Source organism: Pelodiscus sinensis, chromosome 1, assembly GCF_049634645.1.
Source record: "Pelodiscus sinensis isolate JC-2024 chromosome 1, ASM4963464v1, whole genome shotgun sequence".
Taxonomy (NCBI): Eukaryota; Metazoa; Chordata; order Testudines; family Trionychidae; genus Pelodiscus; species Pelodiscus sinensis.
Window position 1 is genome coordinate 291800678 of NC_134711.1, and position 27930 is coordinate 291828607.

General features: G+C 41.1%; 1 protein-coding gene across 1 annotated transcript; it reads left to right on the top strand.

Moving 5' to 3' along the window:
• Positions 1 to 27414, top strand: VPS36 (vacuolar protein sorting 36 homolog). Its single transcript, XM_006124900.4, has 14 exons — positions 1 to 196; positions 1478 to 1546; positions 5287 to 5357; positions 8587 to 8701; positions 9286 to 9375; positions 12004 to 12090; positions 15886 to 15918; positions 16034 to 16111; positions 16675 to 16809; positions 17859 to 17924; positions 18695 to 18759; positions 21891 to 21975; positions 24526 to 24602; positions 24679 to 27414. Exons 1-14 carry the CDS (start codon positions 101 to 103, stop codon positions 24770 to 24772), a joined length of 1161 nt encoding a protein of 386 aa, XP_006124962.1. The 5' UTR covers positions 1 to 100; the 3' UTR covers positions 24773 to 27414.
• The last annotated feature ends 516 nt before the right edge of the window (positions 27415 to 27930 follow it).

A 27930-nucleotide genomic window follows, 5' to 3' on the forward strand; every position in this document is an offset into this window, starting at 1 on the left:
GCGGCGCAGCCTGGCGGCCAGCAGAGGGCGTCGCGCGCTGGGTGAGGAGAAGGAGGAAGCAGCGGGCGGCCGGGCTGGGGGAGGCGGCTGTGGCGACGCCATGGACAGGTTCGCGTGGGCCAGCGGCCTGCTGGAGATCAACGAGACCCTGGTGATCCAGCAGCGCGGCGTGCGGCTCTACGACGGGGAGGAGAAGGTAAAGGGAGCGCCCGGCTCGGGCCTAGCGGCGGCCGGCAGCTCACACCCCGCCCCGGCCCAGCCATCGTGCTCGGTGCGCGTTGGGCAGGGCGCTAGAGCCCGGGAACCACCCCCCGCTGCGTGCCCCGGCCGTGGAGCCCCGAGCCGCCGTGAGGTCGGGCTCCCGGCCCAGTGGCGGGCAGGCCCGGCGTCAGGCGGATGGAGCTGGCGGTCCCTGCCGCGCGCTGTCCGGCAGGCAGCTCGGTCCTGCCCGGGCGGCTTTGTGGTAGACCCGGGATAACCCGCCCCTCGCCTTACCCGGTAAAAAGCGGAGCAGATTGGAGCGCCCTGGTGGGTCAGTGAGGACTTGTTTCTAACCCCTTTCCTTTAAAAACAAACACACACGCACCCCTAGGCGTCCTGCGGCACCTTACAGACTAATAATAGAAACGTAGCCGTGTTAGTCTGGTGTAGCTGAAGTAAAATGCAGGACTATGTAGCACTTTAAAGACTAACAAGCTGGTTTATTAGATGATGAGCTTTCGTGGGCCAGACCCACTTCCTCAGATCAGGAAATGGGTCTGGCCCACGAAAGCTCATCATCTAATAAACCAGCTTGTTAGTCTTTAAAGTGCTACATAGTCCTGCATTTTACTTCACTTACAGACTAACAAATTTATTTGGGCATAAGCTGTCGTGGGTAAAAACCACTTCAGTTAGATGCATTCCAGGGAAGTGGGTTTTACCACGAAAGCTTATGCCCAAATAAACCTGTTAGTCTTTAAAGTGCCACAGGATCCTGGTTGCTTTTGCAGATACGGATTAACATGGCTAGTGGTTACCTCTCTGAGACTTGTCCTTTTCCCTAGTCAGAGAGGTGTAGGGGCAGCAGGAAGGGATCCCATGTCAGTCCCATGCCTGGCATGCTGCGTGTCTCCAGTGCCCATAGGGTAAAACCTGAAACACCCCTCCCTAGCCGTGGTAGAAACCCAATGCTCTTCTAGGGGCGTTGGTACCATAGGAAAGGGAGGATCCTTTTGGATTTCCTGGGGGAGAGTTTGTGCAGTTGAAAAGGAAGTTTGTCCATATCAGTGTTATCTTTTTGTAATAATTCTTTTTTTGTTGCTTCATCAACTTGGCTGGCTGTGCTATCAGCAAAAACAGAATGTTATAAAAATATTTGCTTAATCCAGAGGATTTATTATGACAATGTATAATGCTTCAAAAATCAATATTTACCTAGCTTGTTTGTTAAATTTGTTGTTAATTTAGTGTCTTTTGTGTGTGTGTGTGTGTGCAGGTAAAGTTTGATACTGGGGTATTGCTACTTAGCACACACCGACTGATCTGGAGAGATCAGAAAAATCATGTAAGTATTCCGTCGGTTCTTGTATATGGGTTAACTGTAAATTCCACAGTAAACCATAGCTAACTTTTAGTGATACAACTCTGCAGGAACTAATTTTTCTGTGATTAAGCTTTTTTCCTCCCTGTGTCAGGTGCCTTGTGCTCAAAACATAGAAAAGCAATGGTAGTATGATCAACTGAGTCTGGAAGTTTTAAGATAATTTGTGAACTTGTTCATAGCTCACTTAGTAACTCATTTGTTTTTCCTTATTCCCCCAACTATTCACACAGATCAAAAAACAACAGAGAAGAGACAGGAAAAAAAAGACCCCCAAACTAGCAACACCCAAACAAGCCATATAAGAAAATCCACACTGGGTCAGACCATGGTCCATTTAGCCCAGTAACCTGTCTTTAACAGTAGCTTGTACCAGATTCTTCAGATGGAATGAACATAGTAGGGACTTTTGCTGTACATGGAGCAGTTGTTTTCAGGGAAATGTCCGTGATGACTCCCAGAACTCTTTCTTGAGTGGTTACTGTTAATTTAGAACAGGGCAGGGCAGAGGCTTGGGGTGTAGGAAGAGGTTCAGGACTAGGGTAGGGTTTCAGGACGTGGGCACCAGATGGGCCTTGCTTACCTCAGGTAGCTCGTGGGTGGTGGTACAGTGGAGCTAAGGCAGGCTCACCCTTGTCCTGGCCTTGCACCACTCCCAAAAGCAGCCAGCAAACTCTATCCCAAGTCCTGCTGTGCCCCCTCTCTGCTCTGGGGAGATAGGGCACAGGGTGAGCGAGGGGACATCTTGATATCAGCACCCCTCCCCTCCCCTGCACAGAATGCAGAGACTCCTGAGGGAACGGCTCCAAAGCAAAGAGCAGGAGATGTGCAGCAGTCTGTGGGAGAGAGCTGAAGTGCTGGGCTTGATAACCTCTTGGCCAAACCAGTTAGGATCCCCCTGTCAGAGGTTTCAAGATCTACTGGTTGGTGACCACTGCTCTAGGTCATCTGGCATTGGCTGCTGTTGGAAGTCAGAATCCTGGGCTAGATGGACCTTTGGTCTGACCCATTATGGCCGTTCTTATGTAAAGCACTACAGTGGCAGCATTTTAAGTGTAGACTTAACTGTAGTCTCTCCTCTTTTACCTGAGGAACTCCCATGCAAAATTCCCTGTTTCTGTGTGCTATCTATCTACATGACATAAAAGCAGATATTAATTAGAGAGATTAATTAGAGATTAAATTTCAGCATATAAAAGTCCTTCCAATAAACATGGTAGTGTTATTAACTTCACAGTTTAATTGTAGATCCCTAGATATAATCCAAGAGCAGTTTCCATATGTTTTCACATAAATCTCCCTTATACTGTTTACAAGGCTTTGGGTCAGAGCCTTGAAATGTCTCTGAGAGCAGAATACTACCAAGGAGGGGATCTTATCCCATAAATCTATTTCCCATTTTCTTATTCTCACTCTAAAAAGCATGAGAACAATGTGGGATGGGGCAGCAGAACTCCCTAAAACTAGTCAAAATGCTGACAGAAAATTAAACAGAGCTGATGAAGTCCTCCGTTTTGTTCATGCTCTGTCTCTGTTATCTCTTTCTCACATGGTATCAAAGTGATGTTACTTGTAAAAGAATAATTTATACAAGTATTGCATATAAAACAACTATGTCAAAAGAACGTTAGTAAGATTACAAAGTCAAGCACTCTGGAATGCCAGAATTAAGGTTGCCCCTGCAATCTTAATTTGGCCCTCTTTGTGAGTGTGTATTATGAGAGTCTTTAAAACACATGTCCATGTACTTGAAGTTAAACCTCTCAAGTCTGGCATTCACGGGACCTAACAGGTGCCAATTCAGAGAATTTGCTGGACCATGGGAAGTTAATATTATAGCTAGTAGGTTTCTTTTTCTTTTTATTTTATTGAAGTGAATAAGTGGAACAGTGCTTACAATCATCATCATTGTCAACCACCATGCGCTCAACACCCATTGGTGTCCGATGACTCCCTCACTATTTCCTTCCATCTTTCCCTGTCCAGTGCAGAGTAGTTTAGTTTCTGTAGACTAGCTCCACACCAATTTACTGTATCATCTACCCATTTTCTCTGGGGTCTGCCTCTCCTATTCAGACTATCCATTATTCCAAATACCAGGGTCTTAACTTTTCGCTCGTCATTCATTCTGCATGCTATTTAATAATGTCTGACTGTAGTGATAAATTAGAGGTAAATTAGAGCTAAATAATAGCACAGAACACTGGGAGCCAGGACTGGTGTCAGTAAACAAAGTTTGTGAGGCTGCAGGAAACTTGGCCGCATCCATGATAAGTGGACATCCAGCTAACTAAAATCATGCTGGACCACACATGTTGCCAGACTAGAGAGGTTTAACCTGTATTTTTTTTTTTACAGTTTCTACTAAGCAACTGTAAACTGCAAATTTTCAAAAGCTTGCAACTTGAACAAGTATCACAAGGTTGGCAAACAGCATATCTCTCACCCAAATTTCAAGGCCTTATTCCACAATATAGGGTTCCCAGAGCTGTTTAAAGAAAAGGCTCCAGAATTTTTTAACAAGGGCAAAACTGTACTTTTTCCACAGCCTTGTTCTAGGAAATAGCTGAACTGTTTTAACTGACATTTCCAAAATAATTCAAGCTGAGGGAGACAGCACAAGAAATTTCAGCCCAAATGGTTAGGTTTGGCAAATTTATAAGCATCAGAAAACAGGATCTTATAATGGGAAATGTCAGGCAACTTTAGTAATAGCTTTATCAATAATTATTTTTAGATAATCGTCTGTGAAAACAAAACTGTGACAAACAGCAGCCGCTGTTTTATAGATGCCGTATTGTCACGTACCATATATATTTGGTCTTTCCCGGAAAATGCTGTGATTTTCAAAATACTAAATACTGAATTTTTCTTAGTTTGAAACGTAGCTGTGTAGTTCTAAACTAGTGGGTAATGAGAATGTTGAGCTTTAGAAAATAAATACAAATTAATTCTGTGATCTCAGACTCCCACTGCACTCTTCAGCCAGCTGTCCATATGTATAGCCTTTTGATTCTTTATCAGAAAATAGTACCAGTGTGATGTAATGTGTAAGGAGACCTTTACAATTCTAGTCTCTTCACCCATTTTGGATTTAAGAATGTAAAAACAGGGATATCTACAAGAAGTAATTGTTACCTTTTGTCATTATCTTTGCCTACCTGTTGCGAGTGTGTAAGATCTTTGTAGTGTAGCTTGTAACTTGAACAAGTATCACAGGGATGGCAAACTGCATCTCTCTCACTCAAACTTCTAGTCCTTGCTCCACAAGATAAGGGTCCCAGAGCTGTTTAAAGATAAGGCTCCAGAATTGTTTAACATGTGTCTTACTTGTATGTGAAGCACCTAATTCTTTGTGGCTGCTCTGCAAATAATAAAATTGTATGCCACGTAGAATGCCTAGAAATCCAGTGGCTGAGTTAAGGACATTGTGTCAGTCCTAAAGCCCTTACTGATCTGGTTATCTAACAATTATAACTTTTTAGTTTTCTGTTTAAATTCCTTTTTAAACAAGTAGTGCAGGGATAATTTTATATTGCAGCCAGCATCATCTTTTATATGAAATGGCTTATGGGAGAACTACCTACATATGTTAGTGCCGTTGACTTTTTAATTTATTAAAAGAAAACAAAAATGTATTTTTACAACTCTTTCAAGAAAATAGTTTTTAATTTCTAGTCACTATGTTGTGTTGCTTATTCTAGGAATGCTGCATTGCCATCCCTCTTTCTCAGATTGTCTTCATTGAAGAGCAGGCAGCTGGGATAGGAAAAAGGTAAGATGTGTATCTCTTTTACTTGGGAAATTTAGGCATAGAAAATGTGATGTGTTCAAGATCGCACAAGAAGTCTGTGGCAGAGCCCAAGAATGTAACCAAGATGTTTGGTCTCATGGATTGTGAATCAGTTCCTCCTCTCTTACTATAAGATACAAGGATCAAATGGCCGAGAGGGTCATTAGGAAAAGTTGTATGTGTGTGACTTGATTTGCTAAATAATTGTCCTATAATCTGTGATTAAGTTTGTGATTCAGTCTTCTGCTTCATAGCAGTGAATGTTTGAATTTATCTCCCTTAGGGTACGTTTATACTGCATGCTTATTTCGGAATAAGCTATTTCAGAAGAAATACTCCAAAACTTCTTATTTTAAAATAGCATGTCTACTCTACAGGGAAGTTTTGAAATTAGTCTAAGGCAGGCTCCCCTAATGTGGACATGTTACCTCAATTTAGAGCCCCAGGAAGCACTAGTAATTACTTTGAATGGCCCTGGGGAGGAGCTATTTCAAAATAGCAGCAGTGGAGCATCCACACTATAGCTATTTCGAAATAGCAGTTTCGGAAGAGGCATTATTCTTCGTGGAATGAGATTTACAGAAGCTGGAATAAGCCTCCCATTATTCTGAATTTATTTCGAACTAACAGAATTGCTGTGTAGTCACTTGCATTATTTCGGAATAACAGCCGTTAGTTATTCTGAAATAGAGCTGCTGTGTAGACGCACCCTTAATAACCAGTGCCATGGTGATAGGCTAGTGTTCAAATTTAGGTTTCAGGCCAAGTCTCTTGCTCTGCAAAGGCTGGTTGGGGGTAGGAACTAGCAGAGGAGTATACTGATTAATTCTTAGCAGCTGTAACTTATACTACCATCTAACTGATTCTGAAGGAGAGACCAATAACTGGAATAGATATGTATGCAACAAGAAACAAATTAACACAGAAGGAAAAATAAAGCTTTTATGAAGAAGTATGTCTGGTATACATCTGCTTATGCCCTTGTCTTGTCCTGTATGATACGAGCAGATTAAGTCCCTTCAGGCTGCAGGAAGACATTATCCCAATTGATAGAATCATGTGCTGGGACCAGGGAGATCTGGTTCTAGAGGAGATGGCAAAATAAGAGTATTAATAAAATAGATATATTATTAAAGCTGGACAAGAATAATAGAGTTATTGTAATGAAGTGAGATTGGGCTATTACATTTGCTGAAAGAGTGCTCTTTCATGAGTTGTTTTGCTGTTGGTCATCATTCTAGATCTAGACCATGTTGCTTTCATGCATATGTTAATCTAGAACAGGGTTAAGCCACCTTTCAGAGGTGGAGTGCTGAGATTTGACTTACTCACCTCTATGTATGCGTCCAAGTGCCGGTGATACTTTTTAAAGTCAATAATAGTCCTACATACAGAAGTTTAGTTAATAAATAAAGATGCAGCTCTTAACTTTTAGTGCAGTGATCGGCAACCTTTCAGAATTGGCGTACCAAGATTAAACTTATTCATGGATCTGTAGGGTGGGAGGAGGGGAAGAGGATGCAAGGGCGGGCTGGGTATGGTCACCATATTTTCTGAACCAGCTGCAGCAAGGGGGAACGGTTTAATTTAAATTATGAAACAGATTAAGCATTTTAATTTTAACATGTTAGTTTTTCAAACTTCATTTTAAATAAAGTAAAATATTATGTCCAACACAAAGGTTTCCATGTTTTCTTTATTTATGGCAGGGGTGGGGAAACTTTTAGGTGAGGAGTCACCCTCACTGATGTGGTCCCAACTGAGACACCTCACTCCTCTGCTGCCCCAGCCTCATGGGGTGAGGGGAAAGGAAGAGTGGGGAATGAGGTTATGGACTTCCCATAGACCAGATTTACTTTTCTGGGGTTCTGGAGTTAGTGGATTTTATGGACCTCCCTTTGACTTTGTGGTAGGAACAAAAAAGAGTGGTTCAGTGTGCGAGACAAGACTGCCAGCAAGTAGGATAGGGGTGGGTGCAGAAGGGGGAGAGGTTGGGAGGTAGGGTGCAGAAGCAGGCTGGGAGTAGGGTATCTGGCCAGGTGGAGGGAGCAGGAGCAGCATGGGGGTCTCTAGCCAGGCCAAGGGGGAGAGCGCAGGAGCAGAATGGGGTATCTGGCCAGGAGGGAGGGTACAGGAACAAGGGAGGGTGTCGGAGCAAGCTGGAGGTGCGGGGTCTTGGCGGAGGGAGGTGAGTGAGGGGATTAAGGTGTGGGGGTCTGTGCATGAGGGAGGATCTTACTTGGCTTTATGCTCCCTTGCAGCAACAGCCATGCTGTCCTGGGCTGCCCCAAAGGGAGACTCCACTGCTGGGGCCCGCATGGTCCGGGGCCAGCCCCAGAAGCTCTGCAGCCGCTGCTGTGGCCCACGTGATCTGAGGCCAGCCCTGGAGGCCTTGCTGCCATGCGGTCCTGGGCTGGCCCCAGACCGTGTGGCTGCGGCAGAAGCATTGCGGGGCTGGCCCAGGCTCTGCTGAGGAACCTCAGCCCTAGCGCTGCCTCCTCCCACCACAGCCTAACCTACTGCATGGGGGAGGAAGGGTAGGGCTGAACTCTCTCCCGCGTGCCACTGAAAATCGGCTTATGGTACGCATGCCGTAGATTGCTGACCCCTGGTCTAGAATGTTGGTTTCGGATGAGTTCATATGAAGTATTCTTCTGCTGGCACGAATGGTGAGATAGGTTAAACATAATATTATTGAGACCATTTTGTTTCCACTACAAAGGTAGTGTGTTTTGGCAGCTGTTATGAATCACTCTAGAGTCTTTGGAGATTATGTTGCAGGTGGGAAGCCTTAATCAAAGGTACCACTTGACAGTTTGTTGTTCAGTTTCTTTTTCAGAAACCTTTATTGTTTGAACTTTTAACATTTATTCTAGATCTGAGAGTTGATTATACATGTGTTTTATTATTAGTGAAGTTTTATATTTTTAGGGATTGCAGTATTTTTTGTATGAAAATTCTAGCATAGATATACAATATTATCTTTCTGTTATTATTAATGTGTTGTTTAATGCACCTGACTTTTTATTAAAATCCTGAAGAATAATCTGAAATGTTTTGGATGTAAAATAGCCATCAGTTGTTTGCGGGGAGGGGATTAGTTAATACTGAATTATACTTTCAAATCTGACTTGCATAATTAAGAAATACTTTTATAAATAAAGGATATCTTTTTTTCTTCTCCTTCTTCTCTCCCTATACTTTTCCATAGTGCCAAAATAGTAGTTCATCTTCATCCAGCTCCTTCAAACAAAGAGCCTGGCCCGTTCCAGAGTAGCAAATATTCCTACATCAAACTTTCTTTCAAAGAACATGGTCAGATTGAGGTTAGTGTCTGTACAGTACAACCAAATAAGTGAGATGTTTTGTCTCCAATATTTCTGTTCTCACTGTATTAGTGATAGATATGGAACTGTATGTATAAGAGTCCTTGTCAATTAATAAAGCATCACTACCAGCTAGCATTAAACCAAACTAAATAAATGGAATTACTCCATTGAAATTCAATCCATATGGCTAGATTAACATCATCGCATAATAACAGTAGCAGTAATAACTGAATTGTTCACATTTCTTTTTAAACAAATCACCTTTGGACAGTTACTGAGCCTGGTAATTTCAGACTCGTTAAGTGAAAGTTTTGGAAAATTATGAATATCTGAAAATATGTTTATAATGAAAATAAGTAATCATGCAAGTTTAATAATATTTATAGCTACCATTGAAATGTATACACTTGTATGGTCTGTAACATTTTTTGATCCTAAAAAAATCAAAAGTCCAGTACAAGTGTGGTGATTTTATAGCATTTGTTACTCAATGGAATTTGTTCTGTTCCTGAGATGTTAAAAATGCTCAAAAATATTCTACAAAACTTATGGTAATAGACTTTTTTTTAAAACATATGCAGTTCTATAGGCGATTGTCAGAAGAAATGACACAGAGAAGATGGGAAAACATGCCTGTTTCTCAGACCATTCAAATTAACAGGGGTCCACAGGTATTTACTAAATTCTTGATACTCTTTCTGTATGTTAGACTTCTCTTCATATTTGAATGCTTAGGTTTAGATCTCCTGTCTGTGTGTCCAGTATAGCTACCCTGTACCATGGCTCCTCCCCAACTCTGGCATTCTGCAATTAGAAATGGGGCATGGATGCTTCAATGTTGGCCTAAACTGGAGATGTTCTCTTGTAGTTCTCCCTTGCACTAGAACTAAGCAGCTGTGTGTCCTCTTCACTGCATCTAAGAAGAGTTCAGACACAATTGGGAACCTGCCCCTTAGATTGTATCGTTAAATACATTAATAATAGAGTTAATGGTATTCTTGGAGTGGTGCAAAACCGAGAACATTCTAATGCACGACTGAATATGGTATTTGGTGCCATTTGTAGTCTTTTAGACATGCCTCGGTATTGAAACTCACGATGTAAAATATTTGCTTTCTGTATAGAAACTTCTAAAATATGTGAGACATACAAAAGATGAAGGATGGCGTTTCAGCCTTCATTTTACACTTTCTAGCTTTTAGGATCTAGACTATTTTTGTTGCTTTAATATAGTTGCTTATAGCCTGTGTGCATCTTGTGTGTCAGTAGCTATGTTTTAAATGGACAATATTGATTATTGGAAATATCTTCAAGATATGTGCAATTTAAATTACTTTCCTTCATCTGTTTCTGTATTTTGAGATCAAAAACTCTTTGGAAATATCATACTCTGTATTTGGAAACTGGTGACATTTTGGGTGCAGCTACCATATACAGGCAGTCCCCGAGTTACGCGGATCCGACTTATGTTGGATCCGTACTTACGAACGGGGTTTTTCTCGCCCCGGAGGATGCAGGCAGCGGGACCGCCCAGACGCGCCGCGGTCCCGCTGTCCGTGTCCTCCGGGGCGAGAAAAGCTGCTCCGCGTCTCCCTGGTCTGTTGGGGGGGGGGGAACCCCCAGCAGACCAGGGAGACGCGGAGCAAAGCCGCGGAGGACCCGGGCGGCGGCACTGCGGCGCATCTCAGTCCCGCCGCCCGCGTCTCCATGGTCTGCTGGGGGGGGGGAGGGGCGCAGCTAGTGCACCCCCCCACCTCCCCTCAGCAGACCAGGCTTTTCTCGCGGATGCCTGTGGTAGAGCAGCTGGGGCGCTGCCGGTTGGTCCTGCAGCGCCGCTCTGGGCACTACTGGACCAACCTGGCAGCACCCCAGCTGCTCTGCCCCAGGCGTCCTGATTCAGCCGCTGCTGGTCAGTTTCAGCAGCGGCTGAATCACGAAGCCTGGGGCAGAGCAGCTGGGGTGCTGCCGGGTTGGTCTCGCAGCACCAAGGGTTGGCGCTACCAGACCTACCCGGCAGCGCCCCCGCTGCTCTATCCCAGGCGTCCAGATTCAGCTGCTGTTGAAACTGATCAGCGGCTGATTCCAGGAAGCCCGGGGCAGAGAAACTCTGCCTTGGGCTTCCTGTAGTCAGCCGCTGGTCAGTTTCAGCAGCAGCTGAATCTGGACGCAAGTTCCGACGTAAGTACAAATTCAACTTAAGTACAAACTTACAGTCCCTATCTTGTACGTAACCCGGGGACTGCCTGTACTGTATGTAAGTTACAGTAGGGAGAATGGTGCTGATGAGAGAGAATAGGAGTGGGCAGAGTTGAAGTTTCTCATGAGACATCGATGATAAGATGTTGAGACAGGCTGAAATACAGGATTGGATAGAAATAGTCAGGAATAGAAAGGTAGATTTATGTAAAGATGGCAATTAAAGCCACAAGAGTGGATGAGATTACCCAAAGAAAAGGTGTAGCCCGAGAAAAGGAGGGTATCAAGGACCGAGCCTTCTGGAACATGGAGTTGGAGAAACTAATGAGGAGAGATGTCATAAAAGAACCAGAAGAGGATGCAAACTCAAGGGCTTCAGGATTTTAAAGGAAGGTTCTGTTTAGTGTCAAAATCAACAGGCAGGAAAAGGAAATGAAGATGAAGTTAGAGATGTGCAGGCTAGTCCAAGAAGAGGCTAATACATTTCACATGACTCTACAATTTAGTAAAAGGATATCAGTCTGTATGTTGCATGTATGTGTCATATATTATCTGCATAACATTATATATATATATAACATGCTGTCAGCAAATAGGGTGAAAGTCCAACTTTGTACCCTTCTAAATATCCCCTAAGGTAAACATATTCAAACTGTGATGGAGCAAGAGGAGAACAACAACCTCTTGAGTCAAGGATCCCCACTGAAAATGCTCTATCTCTAGGCTCGGTCCAGTTAGACTTGGGAAGTGTCAATTTGAGCATCCCAGCTTATTTGAACTGTCTCTGTATCATAACAAGAGGTGCTATGTAATATATGATTATACTAACAATTTAAATGGAGTGTCATGTAGTATTCTGCAATAAATCTATGCTCAGTATATATTTTTTTGTAAAACATTGTTGTGGATTGATAAACTATGACCTTGACTTAAGGAGTGTTTTTCGGGAAATAAGATGTATTATGTATTGTAGATCATTAACAATCGTTACATTTTACATAGTTCTTTGTGGGAAGTTTTCCTTTGTTGTAAATATAAATTATTTTACGGGGAGGAGGGTGAAAGAACCTTTAACATTTCCTTCCTTTTCTTTTCTTTTGCAGGCAGGAAGAATAAGGGCTGTAGGAATTGTAGGTATTGAGAGGAAATTAGAAGAAAAGAGAAAAGAGACTGACAAAAATATTTCTGAGGTAAATACTGCTCAAGTTTCAAAGTCAGCCATCTGCATGCCTTCAGACTTTCTTCTAGATGCAGCTGTGTACTATTCAATTATAGAGAGTTTTGGACCTGTGAACTGATTACAGGTGTGTAACTCATAACTATATACTCTGTTTAACTGTCTTATCCCAGGTCTTTAGGAATATTTCATTTAAGTGCTTCTTTTCAAGAAGGACATTCATTGGAGTCAAATGCTTTGTGTGTTTATAATGTATATTTCAGTACAGTTGAAAGGCAATGTTCAATGACCTTTCATTAGGGGAAGTGGAACAGAGAGTATTCTACAAAAAGGGAGCAGTCCAATAAGAATTGTTCTATCTAAGCAGGTCTAATTTGAATCAGTTGAAGATAAATGAATATCTAATCAGTATATTGTTTAAAATGGTTTTATATATGCAAATAATTATTGTACAGTACATGTATCTTAACAAGCATTCATATTTTTAATGTTTATATGTTTATAATTATGCAAAACAAAATGTTATTAATCAGACGTCACAGTAATTTCTGCAAAAATATTGGCCAAAGAGGAAACAACTGCTTCCCCCATAGTTCAATTCAAGCTATTACATGTACAACAGAAGCTTATTCCTCAGCACCTCTCCTAATTCTCTTCCTCTTCTTAAAATCATTTTGACTAAGTGTTTTTCAACATTTTTGATATCAGAAACTGGCTTGCCACTTCCCTAAACAGTGTCAGGGAGATCTTAGAGACTGGTAGTTGAAAAACACTGTTTTAGTCAATATATTAAATGAAGCAGTCCCCAGGCTTCAAATAATCATCAAAGAGATGGATTTTTGAACATCAAGAAGTCCTCATAAATTAACTGTAACAGATTCATTCTTATGACAACTGTTCATATCACAACATAGCAAAATAAAAAAAAAATCACAGATGCAATTTACAGGATATTTGTATCTGCTTTGTGAACACCTGCACTGTGATCTTTTCATTATTGCTAACTTTAAATGGTTTTTTATTGTTTGGTCTGTTTTTTTCCCTATTTATGAGGAAAGTAATGAATGAAGTTATTTGTGTAGATAGTTCTAAAGGTATTGTCTGTCTGGTTATTTTTTTCCTCGCCGACTTTGTAAGAGAGGTAGAAGAAATCCATTCGTGTGAGTTGTATGAGCAAAGGAAAAATGTGATTTGTGAAAGCCTGCCTTCCCCCAGCTTTTAATGTTATAAATGACTTAATTTCAAAAGTGCCCTTGCTTCCAGGAAAAGGTTTCCTGCATCTGCTGTTCACTGCTGATAAGAATCCAGTTCTTTAGCCTTTTGTTTATCTGAGGAAGTTCCTGTTAGGTGTGTGCACATTCCCTTTTGTTTCCAAGCCTGCCCTCTGAATCTGAGAAAGGAGGAACTATACACAACATGCCATTTATTTAGCTAAGTCAATGATTTTTTTAATGGATAATGCTTTCATGCATGTGGTTGAGATTGGAATTAAACCAATAAAAGCCTGGATATAAAAACTGTTTGTTAATATTATAATTCAATATGGTACAAGTTCGCTAGTGTCTGAGACTAGGGATGTGAATGACTAGTCAACTATCCAATAAGCAAATACTTATCAGATAGTCAACACTGTAGGCAACTAGTGTCTTCTCCCCCCCACCCTTGCCTCTATAAGAAAGAGGCAGCAAGGAGGAGGGAAAAAGAGGAAGGGGTGATTCAAAGCGGCAGTGCCACGTGAAGCCCAAGGCCACACCCTGGGCTCCATGCAGCGCCTCTTTGAAATGCCACATGCTTAGGGTCAGCTGGGGACGCTGCCACTTTGAAATGCGGCGGGGAACACAGGGCCAGTGCTTTCACCTTTGAAGTATAGCAACTGCCCTGGGGCTGTTGCTACACTTCAAAGGCAGAGGCAACTTTATCAGCTGATCAAATAGTTGATGCAAATTGCATTGACTATTCAATTAGCCCATTAATCTAAATTTAACATTCCTATCTGAGACATGCATTACAAATTACTGTGTGTGTACTAGCAAAAGACAAACTGAGCGAGGTAATATGTTTTATTGGACCAACTTCTGTTGGTGAAAAGGATGAACTTTTGAATTACACAGCACTCCTCTTCAGGATTAGGAAGAGTCTACTTTAGAGTAGATCTTTAATTTAAAAATGGAAGCCATGCTTTTGATACCTTCAGATTAGTTTAGACTATTAAATTGTTCATAAATTGGGACCATAGGCTGGCTATATTTGTGGTCTGTAGAAGTGTTCTAGCTCGGTTAGCCGTCTTTATAAAAGGAAGGAGCTACCCTCACACAACTATAGAATCATAGAGCTGGAAGAGAGCTCAGGAGGTCATCAAGTCCAGCCCCCTGCCCAAGGCAGGACCAATCCCAACTAAATCAACCGAACCAGGGCTTTGTCAAGTCGAGACTTATCTGTGAGAGTTCAGGGACTCTCCACATGCATTTACACACATGGTCCAAAATAGTCCAAATTTGATGACAATTTAGGAACACATTGCGAAAGCCATTTATTAGAGAGGATTTTGAAGGAGGATTGTCCCTGAGAGGGTGGAAGTGCCTTTCTGTGTCATTGATATATCAGACAGGCTAAATTCACATTTTTCATGGGTATGATTATTTTTATGCTGATGGGTGGTCATGTTATGTATTTGTAAGTCTGCTATTTACTAACATACTGAAAGTGTATATTTGTTTTTTATTATTTAAATAAAGCTTTAATTTTTTCTTATTTTATCTGTTGTCATATGCTCCATATAGCAGTTTTGTATTTGAGAACGCCACAGCTTTATTAAAGTAACTTTTATTTTAAAAACTCCTGAAATAAATCATTGTCCTTCATGGAAATCCAAATGTTTACATGTTTTAGTGGGAAAGTTCCATAGAAGTTCATTGTAGTAAAAATCAGATACTTTATAGAAATATTGTAATTTCCCCCTGCTTATATCAGATCTAGCAAGTAAGATATTTCACAGGGTGCCTTTTATCTAATAATCCTTCTCATAAACCTGATTTCAACCAAGTCTTAATTGGGACACTTGTTTTGTGTCAGCATAATTTAGTTAATTTAGACATTTGTGCACCTAATTGCTCTGAAAATCATGTATTTAGATACACAAGTTTTGCCCACAAATAGTTTTAAAGATGTGTCTTTTTAGTTAATAATTGCGTGACACAAACCTCGTAATCCATCTCCCTTGCTATTTCCAAATAAACTGTGATCGTGCCTGCTATCTTAGCAACATCTACTGATAAAGGCAGACTTGTGATGTCACAAAGTCATTTCCACAGTTGCACTATGGTTTCTTCACTGGCCAAAAATAGTGTGTGTTTTTTGTGTTGATAATAAATAACAAATATACCTAATGTTGTTAGCAAGAAAGGGGTAAACTTGATGAATTTATTTGAATTTATTTCAACTCTCAGTATCTTGTTCTCTTTCAGCTCTGTTATTTATATTTTGCAAATCAGTACTGTATTAAGTAGAAATTTAGTCTTTGTCTTCCATGCAGGAAACCATAGGATTGTTTACTTCCCTGTGTATTTTCTGTGGTCCTTGCCTTGTTTGATTTTGATTATAAGCGCTCTGGGAAGGAAAAATGCCTGCTTGTAAACAGGGCATGAATTTATAACTTTAAACTGTTTGAAATGATAACATGCCAGGCATTAGGTGTCCTGATATTGTTCAGAATTCTTGGTGCTTGGAAAGATAACTAGAAAAATTACTTCATTAAATAATTTAATTTCCTTGAACAGACTATATTATAATGTCCATTTTTCATTTTTAGGCTTTTGAAGATCTCAGCAAGTTAATGGAAAAGGTAAGGGATATCACATTTATCAACGTATTTATCAATTTATACCAGTTACCTAACTTTTAACCAAAATGTCTGACTATACTGCTAAAAGCTGACATGTTTGTGTGTGTTTTGGTAGGCCAAGGAAATGGTGGAGTTATCCAAGTCAATAGCTAACAAAATTAAAGAAAAACAAGGTGACATCACCGAAGATGAGGTAATATGCTTTTTTCTATATTTGACAAAAATGCATTTTGTGAAATCACTATGTAAACTAAACAATACCAGCTATTGTGATAATATTCATAATATAAGTAAATAATATTTTTCTAATGTCCCATTGGTTTTTTTACTTTTATTTAATGAAAAGCTTTCTTTATACAAGACAACTGAGCAGTGGGGAAAGAAAAGGCCTTGTTTCAAAAATAACAAGTACGAAGTGATTACAGGATGTGCATGTCTCTTCCCCTCTTTCCACTTAGTTTGCTTTAAAAGGGGTTGGAAAAACTAGCTCCATTAATTAGGAGATGGCAACAATTTTCTGTTTCTTTTGGAGATTTCATTGTCCTTTATACATTTCTGAAGAGCTTTGTAGAGCTTGCTACCATTTTGATAAATTTATATTTGCCCTATAATTGGCATTGTGTATTTTCAGACCTCCCAGAATATGTTAAAGACTACTGGAGAAATAAAAGTGTAAAAGATGTATTTTGTTTTTTTTAGAAAAAAAAAACCAGGACTGTGAAATGACTGGTACAATTTACTTTTCTTTTTATGTAGACTATCCGGTTTAAATCGTATCTGTTGAGCATGGGTATAGCTAACCCAGTTACTAGGGAAACGTATGGATCTGGCACACATTACCATATGCAACTGGCAAAACAATTAGCTGGAATACTACAGGCACCGCTTGAGGTAAATCACCTGAGATGCTCTTGTTGTGCATGTTAATGAGTTTTTAATGCAGTGTGTTTCATTATCATGGGTCTTGAAAATGAGTCTCTTCAACGTAGGACTTCAGCAATGCAACCTGAAATTCATCTTTTAGAGGAGTAGTCATATGCCTTTTAAGAACATTTATTCTTTCTCAGCAGAAATAGCTAAAAGGAATTATGGGAATTTATATTTGTATTATTGATTTCTTATCTTAGTTTCTGGTCTCAATTAGTAGTCTTCCCTTTTCCCCCCCCTGTCCTCCAAGGGCCCTGTATATGCTGTGACTACAGAATTCACCACCTGACACAGCTACTACTTTAAAAAATATGTTTCTGATCTGTATGGTTGTAATGCTAATTTTGAAAAAGTGAATAGTGCATAAATCAAGAGTTGTCTTCCTTGACACACAGGTATGAGCAGCCCCATTAAGCGCAAAGGGGTTGTTAACTCAAAAACCTAAAAATAACAGTTTCTGTGTAAACTTCATATATATCATTGCTATAATACAGCTTATTATACAGATTTTATTATCAGTTTTTCTTTTAAATTAAAAACATATTGAATTCATCTGAGCCTTGCCTGTTTGAAAAAGGATCTGCGCATCCACTATATATGTGGAACTCTCATATTATCTCTTATGGTTTTTTTACTTTACATTATGACCCTGTGTAAGTTGAAAAAACAGAAGCTTGATACATTGGTTAATAGATTTAATATAATTAAATTCCATCTACTTGTACTCTGCGTATTTTAATCTTCATATAATTTACAATTTTCTTGAAGTTTAAAATTGATATTCTGCATTTTGAAATTATTGAAGAAATTACAATTTGAAGATTGACCTATAATTTAAATACCATTGATCTTGCCTGTATAGATTTTTAACAAGCTCATAGTTTATCTTTTCTGCTTTAATATGTCACGTGGTGCTTAAAACTTTCATCTCTCCAAATGTTTTCATATGCAAAATAGCGTGCTCTGTGTTCTAGATTAATACAATTTCATTCATTGGTTTCATGTTTCCACAGGAACGAGGGGGAATAATGTCACTTACAGAAGTGTATTGTCTGGTAAATCGGGCTCGGGGATTGGAGGTAAGGGACTAATTCTGTGATATCAACTAGATTTTTGTCAAAGAATAAGGTATTCTAAAGTAAGAAGTGTCAAATCTTTAACTGTCCTTTATATCTAGTCGAACTGCTTAAAATTAAGGCTGCATTGCTGTTCTAGTAATGGAAAATAGAGGTTTTTTGGGGGGTGCCTTGTCTTCTCTCTGCTAATATTGTATCTTTGTTCATCTTCTATAGTATGTCATTGAGGGATGTGAATGAATAATCAACTAGTCAATTAACTTATAAGCCTAGGCTTATCGGTTAATCTAGTCAACTACTTGCATTTCCCCCCCCCACACACACACACCTTGCTGCCTCTGTATGGCAGCAAGGGGAGGGAGAAGCGAGAGCCGGCTTAAAAGCCAGTTCCCCCCAGCATCGCTCCACGGTGCCACCTTCTCCCCTCCTCCTACAGTAGCAACACAGGAAGGGGGAACAAAGGGAGGCTGCTTCGCAGCAGCAGTCCTTGTCTGCAGGGGTCCAACTCCCTGCAGACAGAGGCTGGAGCAGCCTCTATCCCCAGGGAGCTTGGGTCCTCTGTGGACGGGGACTGCTGCCAGAGCAGCCTCTGTCCATGGCCAGCCCTGGCCACTGAGGACAGAGGCTGCTTCAAGGCAGCCTCCCCTACCACCTCCTCCACAGGGATCTGTGTTATTTTTTTCATCTAAGATGTCTGTTGTGTTTTGAGGGTGTGCAATACTATATATTTAACATGTAAAATGTGAGTAAATATGTTTTTGTTTTTTAATTAGTTGCTCTCTCCAGAAGATTTAGTAAATGCTTGTAAGATGTTAGTGGCACTGAAATTACCCTTAAGGTAAGAGTCCTTCATGTGCATTTCTAAATGAATTTTCACATGTGGTAGTGATGTCATTGTGTAGACCAATATTTCTCAACCTCTAAGGGGTACTCGAGAGAAGTCTGAGGGGTATGTCAACACAACTGAAATTTGGAGAAAACTGAATTTTTGTTTTAAGTTTTACAGCATTTTATTATTTTTGTACTTTTTACACCAAAAAGTTTAATCACCTGCCCGGCTACAATTAAGGTCTTTAAACAAACGTGGTGCAACGGTAGAAAAAAATGTTATGTCTGAAAACTGTAGGTACTTATCATTTTTTTTTTAAAGGGGTACTTTGTTTAAAAAAAAAAAAAAGTTGAGAAATACTGGTGTAGACGATTACATGATTAACCAATAAGCCTAGGTTTATTTAGTAATCTTGTTGACTACATGCATTTTCCCCCACCCAGCCAATGACCGCAAGGAGCTTGTTTAAAAGCTGGCTCCTCATGAGCATTGGCTCTGCCTTCCTCCCTTACCCCTGCACTCCTGCCTCCTGATAGAAAGGCAGTGGCGTGGAGGGAGAAGAGGGTAGGCTGGAGCCAATATGCACAGGGAGCTGGCTTTCAAGCTTTAAAGCCAGTTCCCCGTGCGTATAGGCTCCCACGGACCGGCCTGCTCTCCCCTCTTGTGGCCTCCTACACTAGCGGGGGAGGGAGGCAGGAGCTGGTGTTGGGGGTACCATGAGGAGTAACGGTAGTTCGGAATAGGAAGCCTAATCCGAACTACCTAGTTCGTGCCGCGTGTAGCCGCGGGCACGGAGTCCGAACTAGTGGACATTTAAAAATGGCGGTGCCCGGCAAAATGCAAATGAAGCCCAGGAAATTCAAATCCCGGGCTTCATTTGCAACTCCGGTTGCCTACATTAACCACCCTAGTTCGAACTAGGGTGGTAGTATAGACATACCCCCACTGTTCTCCTACCAATAGGGATGAGTTTGGCCCCCACAAGACTCCCCATGCAACTATCCTGCAATTGCATTAACTCAATTTACATTGCATTAACTCGGGGGGGGGGGGGGGGGAGAGCGGGAGAGGCTGGAGGAAGTGTTCCCTCGAAGTTTTTCCTCCTATGAGCAGAGCGAATTTTGTCTTGTGCTTCAGTATTGAGTTCATGTGGCTTGTTTGGATGTTTGTGCCATTGTAGCACCAAATTATTAATAAATATCTTATAAACCTCTCCCTTTTTCCTCTGCTGCCATGTCTCCTTGCCCCATCTGCTCTCCTAGTGCCTGCTGCCTCTGTTGTCCTTCTCAGTCCCCTCAGCCCTCCTGGGACCTGCCCCCCTTCCCTGTACCAGCCCTTCTCTTCCCCCTGTGTCCACTCCTTCTTTAGCCCCATTCTGATCCTCTGTAGCTACCCCTCCCCCATCCCTTCTCCTAACACCTCCCTCTATCCACCTGCCCTGCCTTTCTCCTCTGGTGCCCGTTCCTCCCATCCAAGTGTCTGCCCTTCTGCTTCACCCCCACAATCCCCTGGCACCTGCACCTTCCCTTACTCCTGCACCTTTCTGGTGCCTCCCCTTCCCTGACTGCCTCTGCCCTCCTTGCCCTCTTACTCCCTGGTACTCACCAGCTTACCACCCAGTGCCCCACTTCTCTTCACACCCCTTTGTGCCCTCACCCATGACTTGCTCCATTCCCTGCCTTCCTCATGCCCAAACCTCCTTTCAACTTCTCTTCTCAGGACACCCACTTCTCCCCTCTCTTCTTCCTCCGTCTTGCTCCCATTGTTCCTCCCCTTTCCTCTCCCAGGATCACCCTGTCCCCTCCCTTCTCGCACCCCCACTGACACCTTCCGTTCCCTCCCCTCCCCTGCCCTTTTCCTCATGGTCTCCTCTTGGCCCCCTGGCATTTGTCTCTCCTCCCCCCTGCCCCTTAGTGCCTCCCCCTTTCTTTTCCTGTCCTGCCTCCCTCCCCTTAGCACAAGCCCCTTCTTCTCCTCACCCCCCTTCCCTCATCTACTGCCTTCCAATGTGCAGGGCTGGAGCCTGCGATCCGGTCCCAGAAACCCCTGTGGCCCCTATCCCAGTTGCTCGCTTGCCAGGATTGGAGCCGGGGCTGCCAGTGGTGCTATTTTTAATGCTACAGTCCAGTTCTCCCAGCTGGAGTTAAGCGGCAGCCGAACGAGGCATGGTCTGGTGAGGCTGCCCCGGCTGGAACGGGGCTGCCGCTTAACTTCAGCTGGAGCCGGGGCCGCCCATGGAGACCTGGACTGCAGTACTAAAAATAGCTCCACAGGGACCTTCACTCCAGTCCAGCTGGGTTCTGCGCAGCTCCTGCTGGGACTCCAAGGCAACCTGAAGGAGGAGGAGGAGGAGGGGCCTCCAGATCAGGGCCCTGCACGGCAGAGGCGGTCCCGTGGGGGGAGGGAGGGAACAAGGGGCTATGCACCACTGGAAGCTGACCCCACTGCCCTACACACCCTGCTGGAGGGGAGGGGGAAGAGGCTGCTGCACCGGTGTCCCATCAAGTAATGAAATGTCAGGCAGGGCTTTCTGGGACTTTTTGCTACTTGATGGCGCACTGGGGCAGAGCATTTACATTCGGGACAGTCCTGGACAAATTGAGACAACATGGTCAGTGTACTCATATCCCATGGTTACATCCTACCCACTGGATCATCCTTCCTTTCCACAGTTGTGGACCATTGAAATAGTATCACTGGATCTTGCATAAGGTACAATTGCTAACACTAACAAATACACATCTACATAATTTAGTTTTTAGTGAAACATACACAAATTCTGTTCAAGAAATAAAATAATTATGTGATTACTAAATCATACAAATGTAGCTGAATTTAAGTTGCTGCATTTTTTTTTTTGCCAAAGGTATATATTCACGATTTGAAAATAAAGCCACTTTGGTGCATCACTGTTACATTTGTTCACTTATTTTTATTTATGAAGATCCAGCACTTGACTTTTATGTTGTTCACTTTTGCTCTTTCAATTTTTTTTCGTTTAGTTATTTAAAATGGATTTCTATGTTGACATGTTATCTATTTAGATATGTGAAACTAACAGAAAAAAATACACAAGTTTTTTCTGTTGTTGATATTTGCAGATTATTTTTTTGTTGTTGTCTTTTCCCTTTGATTTTTAGGCTTCGTATATTTGACAGCGGTGTAATGGTTATTGAGCTCCAGTCCCACAATGAAGAGGAAATGGTGGCTTCTGCTTTAGAGACAGTATGTGAACTTAATTTCCTCTAGCAGTCTGTCTGCTAGGAAAACTTAGACACATTAGACATAAGACTTGAGGTACAGGATTTCCTTTTGAACTACAAAATTTTCCACTTCCAAAATCCTAAAACAATATTTTGTTCTTAAATAGCATTTTTCATCTTCAAAGACCTCTACATACATTAATGTTAGGGCATATCTGTATTACTGCTTTAGTTGCTCTAAATTACATCACTTAGGGTACATCTACACTGCACGCTTATTTCGAAATAAGCTATTCTGGAAGAAATAATCTAAAATAGCTTATTTTGAAATCGCACGTCTACACACCATGGAAGCCTCAAAATTAGTCCAAGATGGACTTCCCTAATGTGGACAGGCTACCTTAATTTAGAGCCCCAGAAGGTACTGGGGAGTAATTACTTTGAATGGCTCTGGGGAGGAGCTATTTCAAAATATCTGCAGTGAAGCATCTGCAATTTCGGAATAGGCATTATTCCTTGTGGAATGAGGTTTACAGAAGTCGGAATAAACTGTCCATTATTTCAAATTTATTTCAAACTAACGGAATTACTATGTAGTTACATTGTTATTTTGGAATAATGGACGTTATTCCAAAATAACGTTGCTGTGTAGACTCATCCTTCGAAGTGTGGAAAAGCCCCTTTCATCCCCAGCAACTTAAGTTATGTGCTATTCACGCTGGCACTATGTTGGCAGCTGATACGTTCCCATGGATGATGCTTCCACTTCTCACCGAGGTAGACTAATTATGCTGATGTGAGAGTGCTCTCCTGTCAGCATAGTGTGTCTACTCCAGATGCACTATAGTGGTGCAAATGCAGTGCTGTAGTGTGGACTAGCTCTACGTCACTATTCTTTCCTCCAGGATAAAATTTCTCTTACAGCTCTTGTACTTCTTTATCTTAAAATCCTTACCCAAAGCTTTTGCATAGTAGGAAGAGTTTATTTTGTGGCATGGTATTTGGACATCGACATTAATTAAATTGTGCTTCAGACTTTTTGTGTGTTTTGATTGAAAGTAAATTTTCAACGTAGGTATAGAAATTGTGCTTGTTTTTGCTCATATAAGATAACAGAACATAGTATGTGCAATATATATTTTGCACTGAGTTTGCTTTGTCGAGGAGGTGGCCTATGTTAGGGTATGTCTACACTTGCCCCCTAATTCGGACTAGGGAGGCAAATGAAGCATACTGAAGTTGCTAATGAAGTGCGGGATTTAAATATCCCGCACTTGATTAGCATATTCGCAGCTGGTCGCCATTTTAAAATGCCGGTCGCCCGATTTAACTTGCTGCGTGTAGACGCGGTAGTCTGATCCAAAACCCTTCCCTCGAATTAATTGTTACTCCTCGTGCAATGAGGATATAGACATAGAAGACTACATGAATGGGATACGGCTACATAAGGGAAAAAGAGTAAGGTGTGAGGTGAAAAGAGATAAGAAAAATGTAGGAAAAATTAGACGGGAGGTTAATTAGGAGCACACTTGTATATAGCTTCCCAGGTGCAATAAGATACAGTAAGATTGAATTTTTGAGGAAAGATGAGAGGAAGCCGGTGTGAGTATTGAAACAAGGGAGTGGCATGGTTTGATTGGCAGTTGAGGTAGGAGAATCAAAGGGGTCATTAACGTAGAAGCTGAAGTTACTTAAGATGGGGGTTGGGAAGGAAAATTATAAAGGCCCAAGAGTCATATTAAATTGTGCAATATATTCAGTATGCTCTATGTTTCATCTGTAGGTTTCAAGGGTTTAGCTTTAGCACATCTAAAAATAGGACCTACTTTGATCTGAGATTCGGTAACGAGTAAGACCAACGTAATTAGAAATTGCAGTGGATAAAGCAGAATAAACTTCTCAAATTAGGTGGGTCAGAAGAAAAGGCATGTATGTATGGGTTGGGAAGGCTGCCTGAACTTGTAGTAATGGAGAATATAAAAAAAATTCATTTGCATGAAAACACAGCTTCTCCTTGACCCATCAAAGTCCTGAGACCTAGTGGAATTCTGGTTTTCACAAGTTATTACTGGCAGTGGGCTTTCTGAATTCATTCATTCCAATTCCCACCCTCCTCCTGGGTGACTTCAGCTTCGAAACTAAAGATCTTCCAGTTTTGCTTTCTTTCATTTCCTTTTCCAAACTTCATTGTTTACAAAATCACTTAAGAAATACTTAGTGTGACTGCTGCATAAGTGTGTGTGTGTGTGTGTGTGTGAGAGAGAGAGGGAGAGAGAGAGAGAGAGACACACACACACACAGTTTCATTGTTTAACTAGTTCCTTTCCTTGTCTTCATTCATCCTTTTTCATACATAACACGTTTCTGGAATGCTAAATAGTGTATTGGATGAAAATCACTTTTTTTTAAACAAATGCACATAAAGCAGTAGTTTTCACTAGGTATTTGTTACCAATTTCTAAGAGTTAACCTGCTGAACTGAGACTGGACTAAAAGAATGGAGAAAATTCTTTCATTTTGTAGTATAGCGGAAAAGATCACTATTTTAATGCCGTGCTTTTCTCTCTGATAGGTATCTGAAAAGGGTTCTCTAACAGCGGAAGAGTTTGCCAAGCTTGTGGGGATGTCTGTTCTTTTAGCTAAAGAGAGGTATTTATTTTTAATAACTCCTTGATTATCATATTGCCCTTACTAAATATTACAGATGTTCTTTCTCTTCCTTCAGGTTGCTTCTAGCTGAAAAGATGGGCCATCTTTGCAGAGATGATTCAGTAGAAGGCTTGAGATTCTATCCAAACTTATTTATGACACAAAGTTAACCTTTTTGTAGTTCATGCGTGTTTATTGTTTAATGGTTGAACACAAGAGAGCAGCCCTTTAGATGACTGATTTTTAAGATTTTGGTTTGTTAATCAATCATGACACTGGTGAGTTTTGTGTTGAAATAGCTTTCTCCGCTATTTCAAATGCTGAGTGGTCCTATATGGAATGGAGAGGAATATAACAGAAGATAACCAGAGTCAGGGGGTCAGAATCATACTAAAATGATCTCAAATTGGGAAGCTGTGTTACATGTAGTCTGTATAACTTTTACTCGATAGTTTAACTTTTCACTTCAGAAGTGAGATGGTTTCACTAGAGTAAAAGTGGATGTCTGTTTGCAAAGGCAGAGAGCGCATCGAACATTGTCATTTACTGTGTATAAATAATAACAAGGTAATTGAAGTGTGTACATTTTAAGCATGCTTCCTTTCCATACTCTCCAACTTCAGTATATTTTCTGTGTGAGTTCAGATCAGAGACCATATAGCCAGAGGGATGAGAAATGTGACATGGCTGATGCGAGTAGAATTCTGAGGAATTAAGCAAAATTGAATGCTCCCTTTTCCTAGAAAATATAGTTTTCCTAGCAAGGATCCCAAATTTTGGGAATCAAAGCCCATGGAATTCTTTATAGTTATAAAATGACTTGCCTTAATAGAGAGTAACCTATGTTATGAAAATCTGGAAAGCATGGGGTTTAAATGTCATGTCTAATGGTAAATAGACAAACACGAAGAATCGTGAGAGCAGATGTCTTCATTTGCTTGCTCTTTCTCTCCAAAAAGCTTCATTATGTTGCAGTTTGTGTGTGCTTTTGCCCCCTTCTTTAGATAGTGTTGAGGAAAATCAATTTTGTGTCACTACATCCTGTCCAGCAGCATAATGAGCTGGTTTTCCTTTTGCACTTCTAAAGGAAGTTCATTCATCAAAGCCACTCACCATGTGTCTGTCTTGGAGAGAAGGTTGGTTAACTTGCATATCCTTAGTCTGCAGAAACCAGTGTTTTAATGTTAAAAGGAGGAACAGAAAACCCCTCATATTTAACTATCAAGAGGTATAAATCCTTTGGTTTACCTATGCCGCAGACTTACAGAATTCATTTACACAGCCCTAACTTTCGGTAATTCCAGTAGACCTTGTTATTAGTTATATGTTTTGGAAGTGCTAAAGTTAAATAGATGATAGGTGAGTGTCAAAGAGCCCACATGAGTTAAGATTTCTGGGTTTCCACCTGACAAATTATGATACATTATTGCAGAATTCAGTTCAAAGTTTGGATGAGGATATCATTAATGTAGCTTTGAATGAAGGATGTGGCAATTAGGGATGTTAAAGGGTAACTGGTAAGCACATGCTTTATGCTTACTGGCTAACTGGTTAATCAGAGCCTCTTCCTTCCCTCCTCCACAATGGTCTAACCAGCAGGGCAGCCGTGAACCTGGAGCAACCCCCACCTCCTGCGTCGGGGTTGGGACAGCCCCTGCTGCCCACAGCAGGGAAGGTACAGCCCCGCCACCCATTCTGGGATCAGAACAGTCCCTGCACCTGCAGCCAGTGGTTAACCAGTTAAATGCATCGTTGTCCAGTTAACTATTTTGGGTAGTTTTTACATCCCTAGTGGCAATAATAATCAGATGGAAGTTAAGCGAAAGGAAATAAAGAAGTTCTTCCAATTGTCTGAAAATGTTTCTAGAAATCTTACAATATCACTACAGTTTGGTCAAGGTTGAGGGGTCTACCCACGCTTCTGTTGACTTCAGTGATGCTTGTCCCATGCATGCTCATGTTTTTGGTAGTAATATGAAAAGTTACTGCTTTCCCATATACTTCTGCTTAAAGTTTGTTTTGGTTCACCTCCCACCATTCCATTGCAAGCTCTTGTAAGATTCTTATTTGGAAAAAGACATGCTGTCTTCTAGTGCATCTCGCTAATTAGCTTTCATGTTCTCCTCAAATGGAGGGGAGCTGAAATTCATGGCTCAGGCAGGGAAAGGAATTACAAAGGGGAGAACTAACTCCAAGGTATTCTCCATGCTCTATTACTATCTCTGAAGCAGTTTGTGGTAGGATCCGGATGTATGCATGAGGATGCAAGGGCCTGTTGAACTCCACTCACATTCTTTGCTTTTTTTCACCTCACCCCAGAAAATAATAGGCTAGATCATCACAACTTACTCTGGACTATGTACTTTCAAAGAGAGTTGAAGAACCAAGAGAAAAAAAAAGGACTCTTAAAGTGGATGTTCTTGCTATCAGTGTGTCACAAAGAGCCATGAATGTTAGGTAAAGATCCACTAGATTAGGTGGTTGAAACCTTCTTAAGGAGGCAGCTTTTCCTCTCCACAGGTATGATGAAGATGTAAAAAGAAAGTATCAGCTTCACACTCCTAGTTTCCATTCCACTACTCAGGAATAACCCATTAGTGCCCTTAGTTTGTCTTAGTTGAGCAATAACGGTATAACGTGCATCTTAGTTTTAGTCTTATGGTATTTCCTTGGCCTTTTTTCAAGATATGACTTTTTCTTTGTATTGGGAAAGAAAAAACTATGGGTTAAATTATGTGGCTCATTTAGAATTTAATTGTATATATTAGAAAATTGTTGCCACAAAGAAATACAAATAAACCGATTTTTGTAATTTGTCTGTTTCTGCTTTCTAAATGCTTTGAGGAACTTTGAAGCCACAAGCCAGAGGCCAGGTAGTTTAGTGGGAGAAACTTTAAAATTTTCATTGCCTCATATTGTATCCTTGAGAGTAAGATACATTGTATCTTTAGCTGGAATATAATGGTTAGACACATCTCCGCAGAGTGCCTTGTCACACTTCCGTCAGGAAGCACATGCTTATGCAGTGCTCTGAACATTTATTTTTTAGTCATGCTTCCCACTGGTACATAGAGTTCAGCACCTGGAAACTCAGGTCTGATTTGTGCAATAATTGTTAGAAATAAAGGATTCTTTCTAAAAAAGTGCTTGGAAATCTCTCTTGAGTGACAACAGCAGAATATCATCTGCAAATTCCCCCACAGTAAGCTATTCTAAAAGTTAAAGGAATTCTGTCTAATGGTCTAATTCTGCACAGGGGCTCCTGATTGCCTACGTAGGCTTTCAATCCCATCAAAATAAAAGAACACACTTATTCTAGAGCTATTGT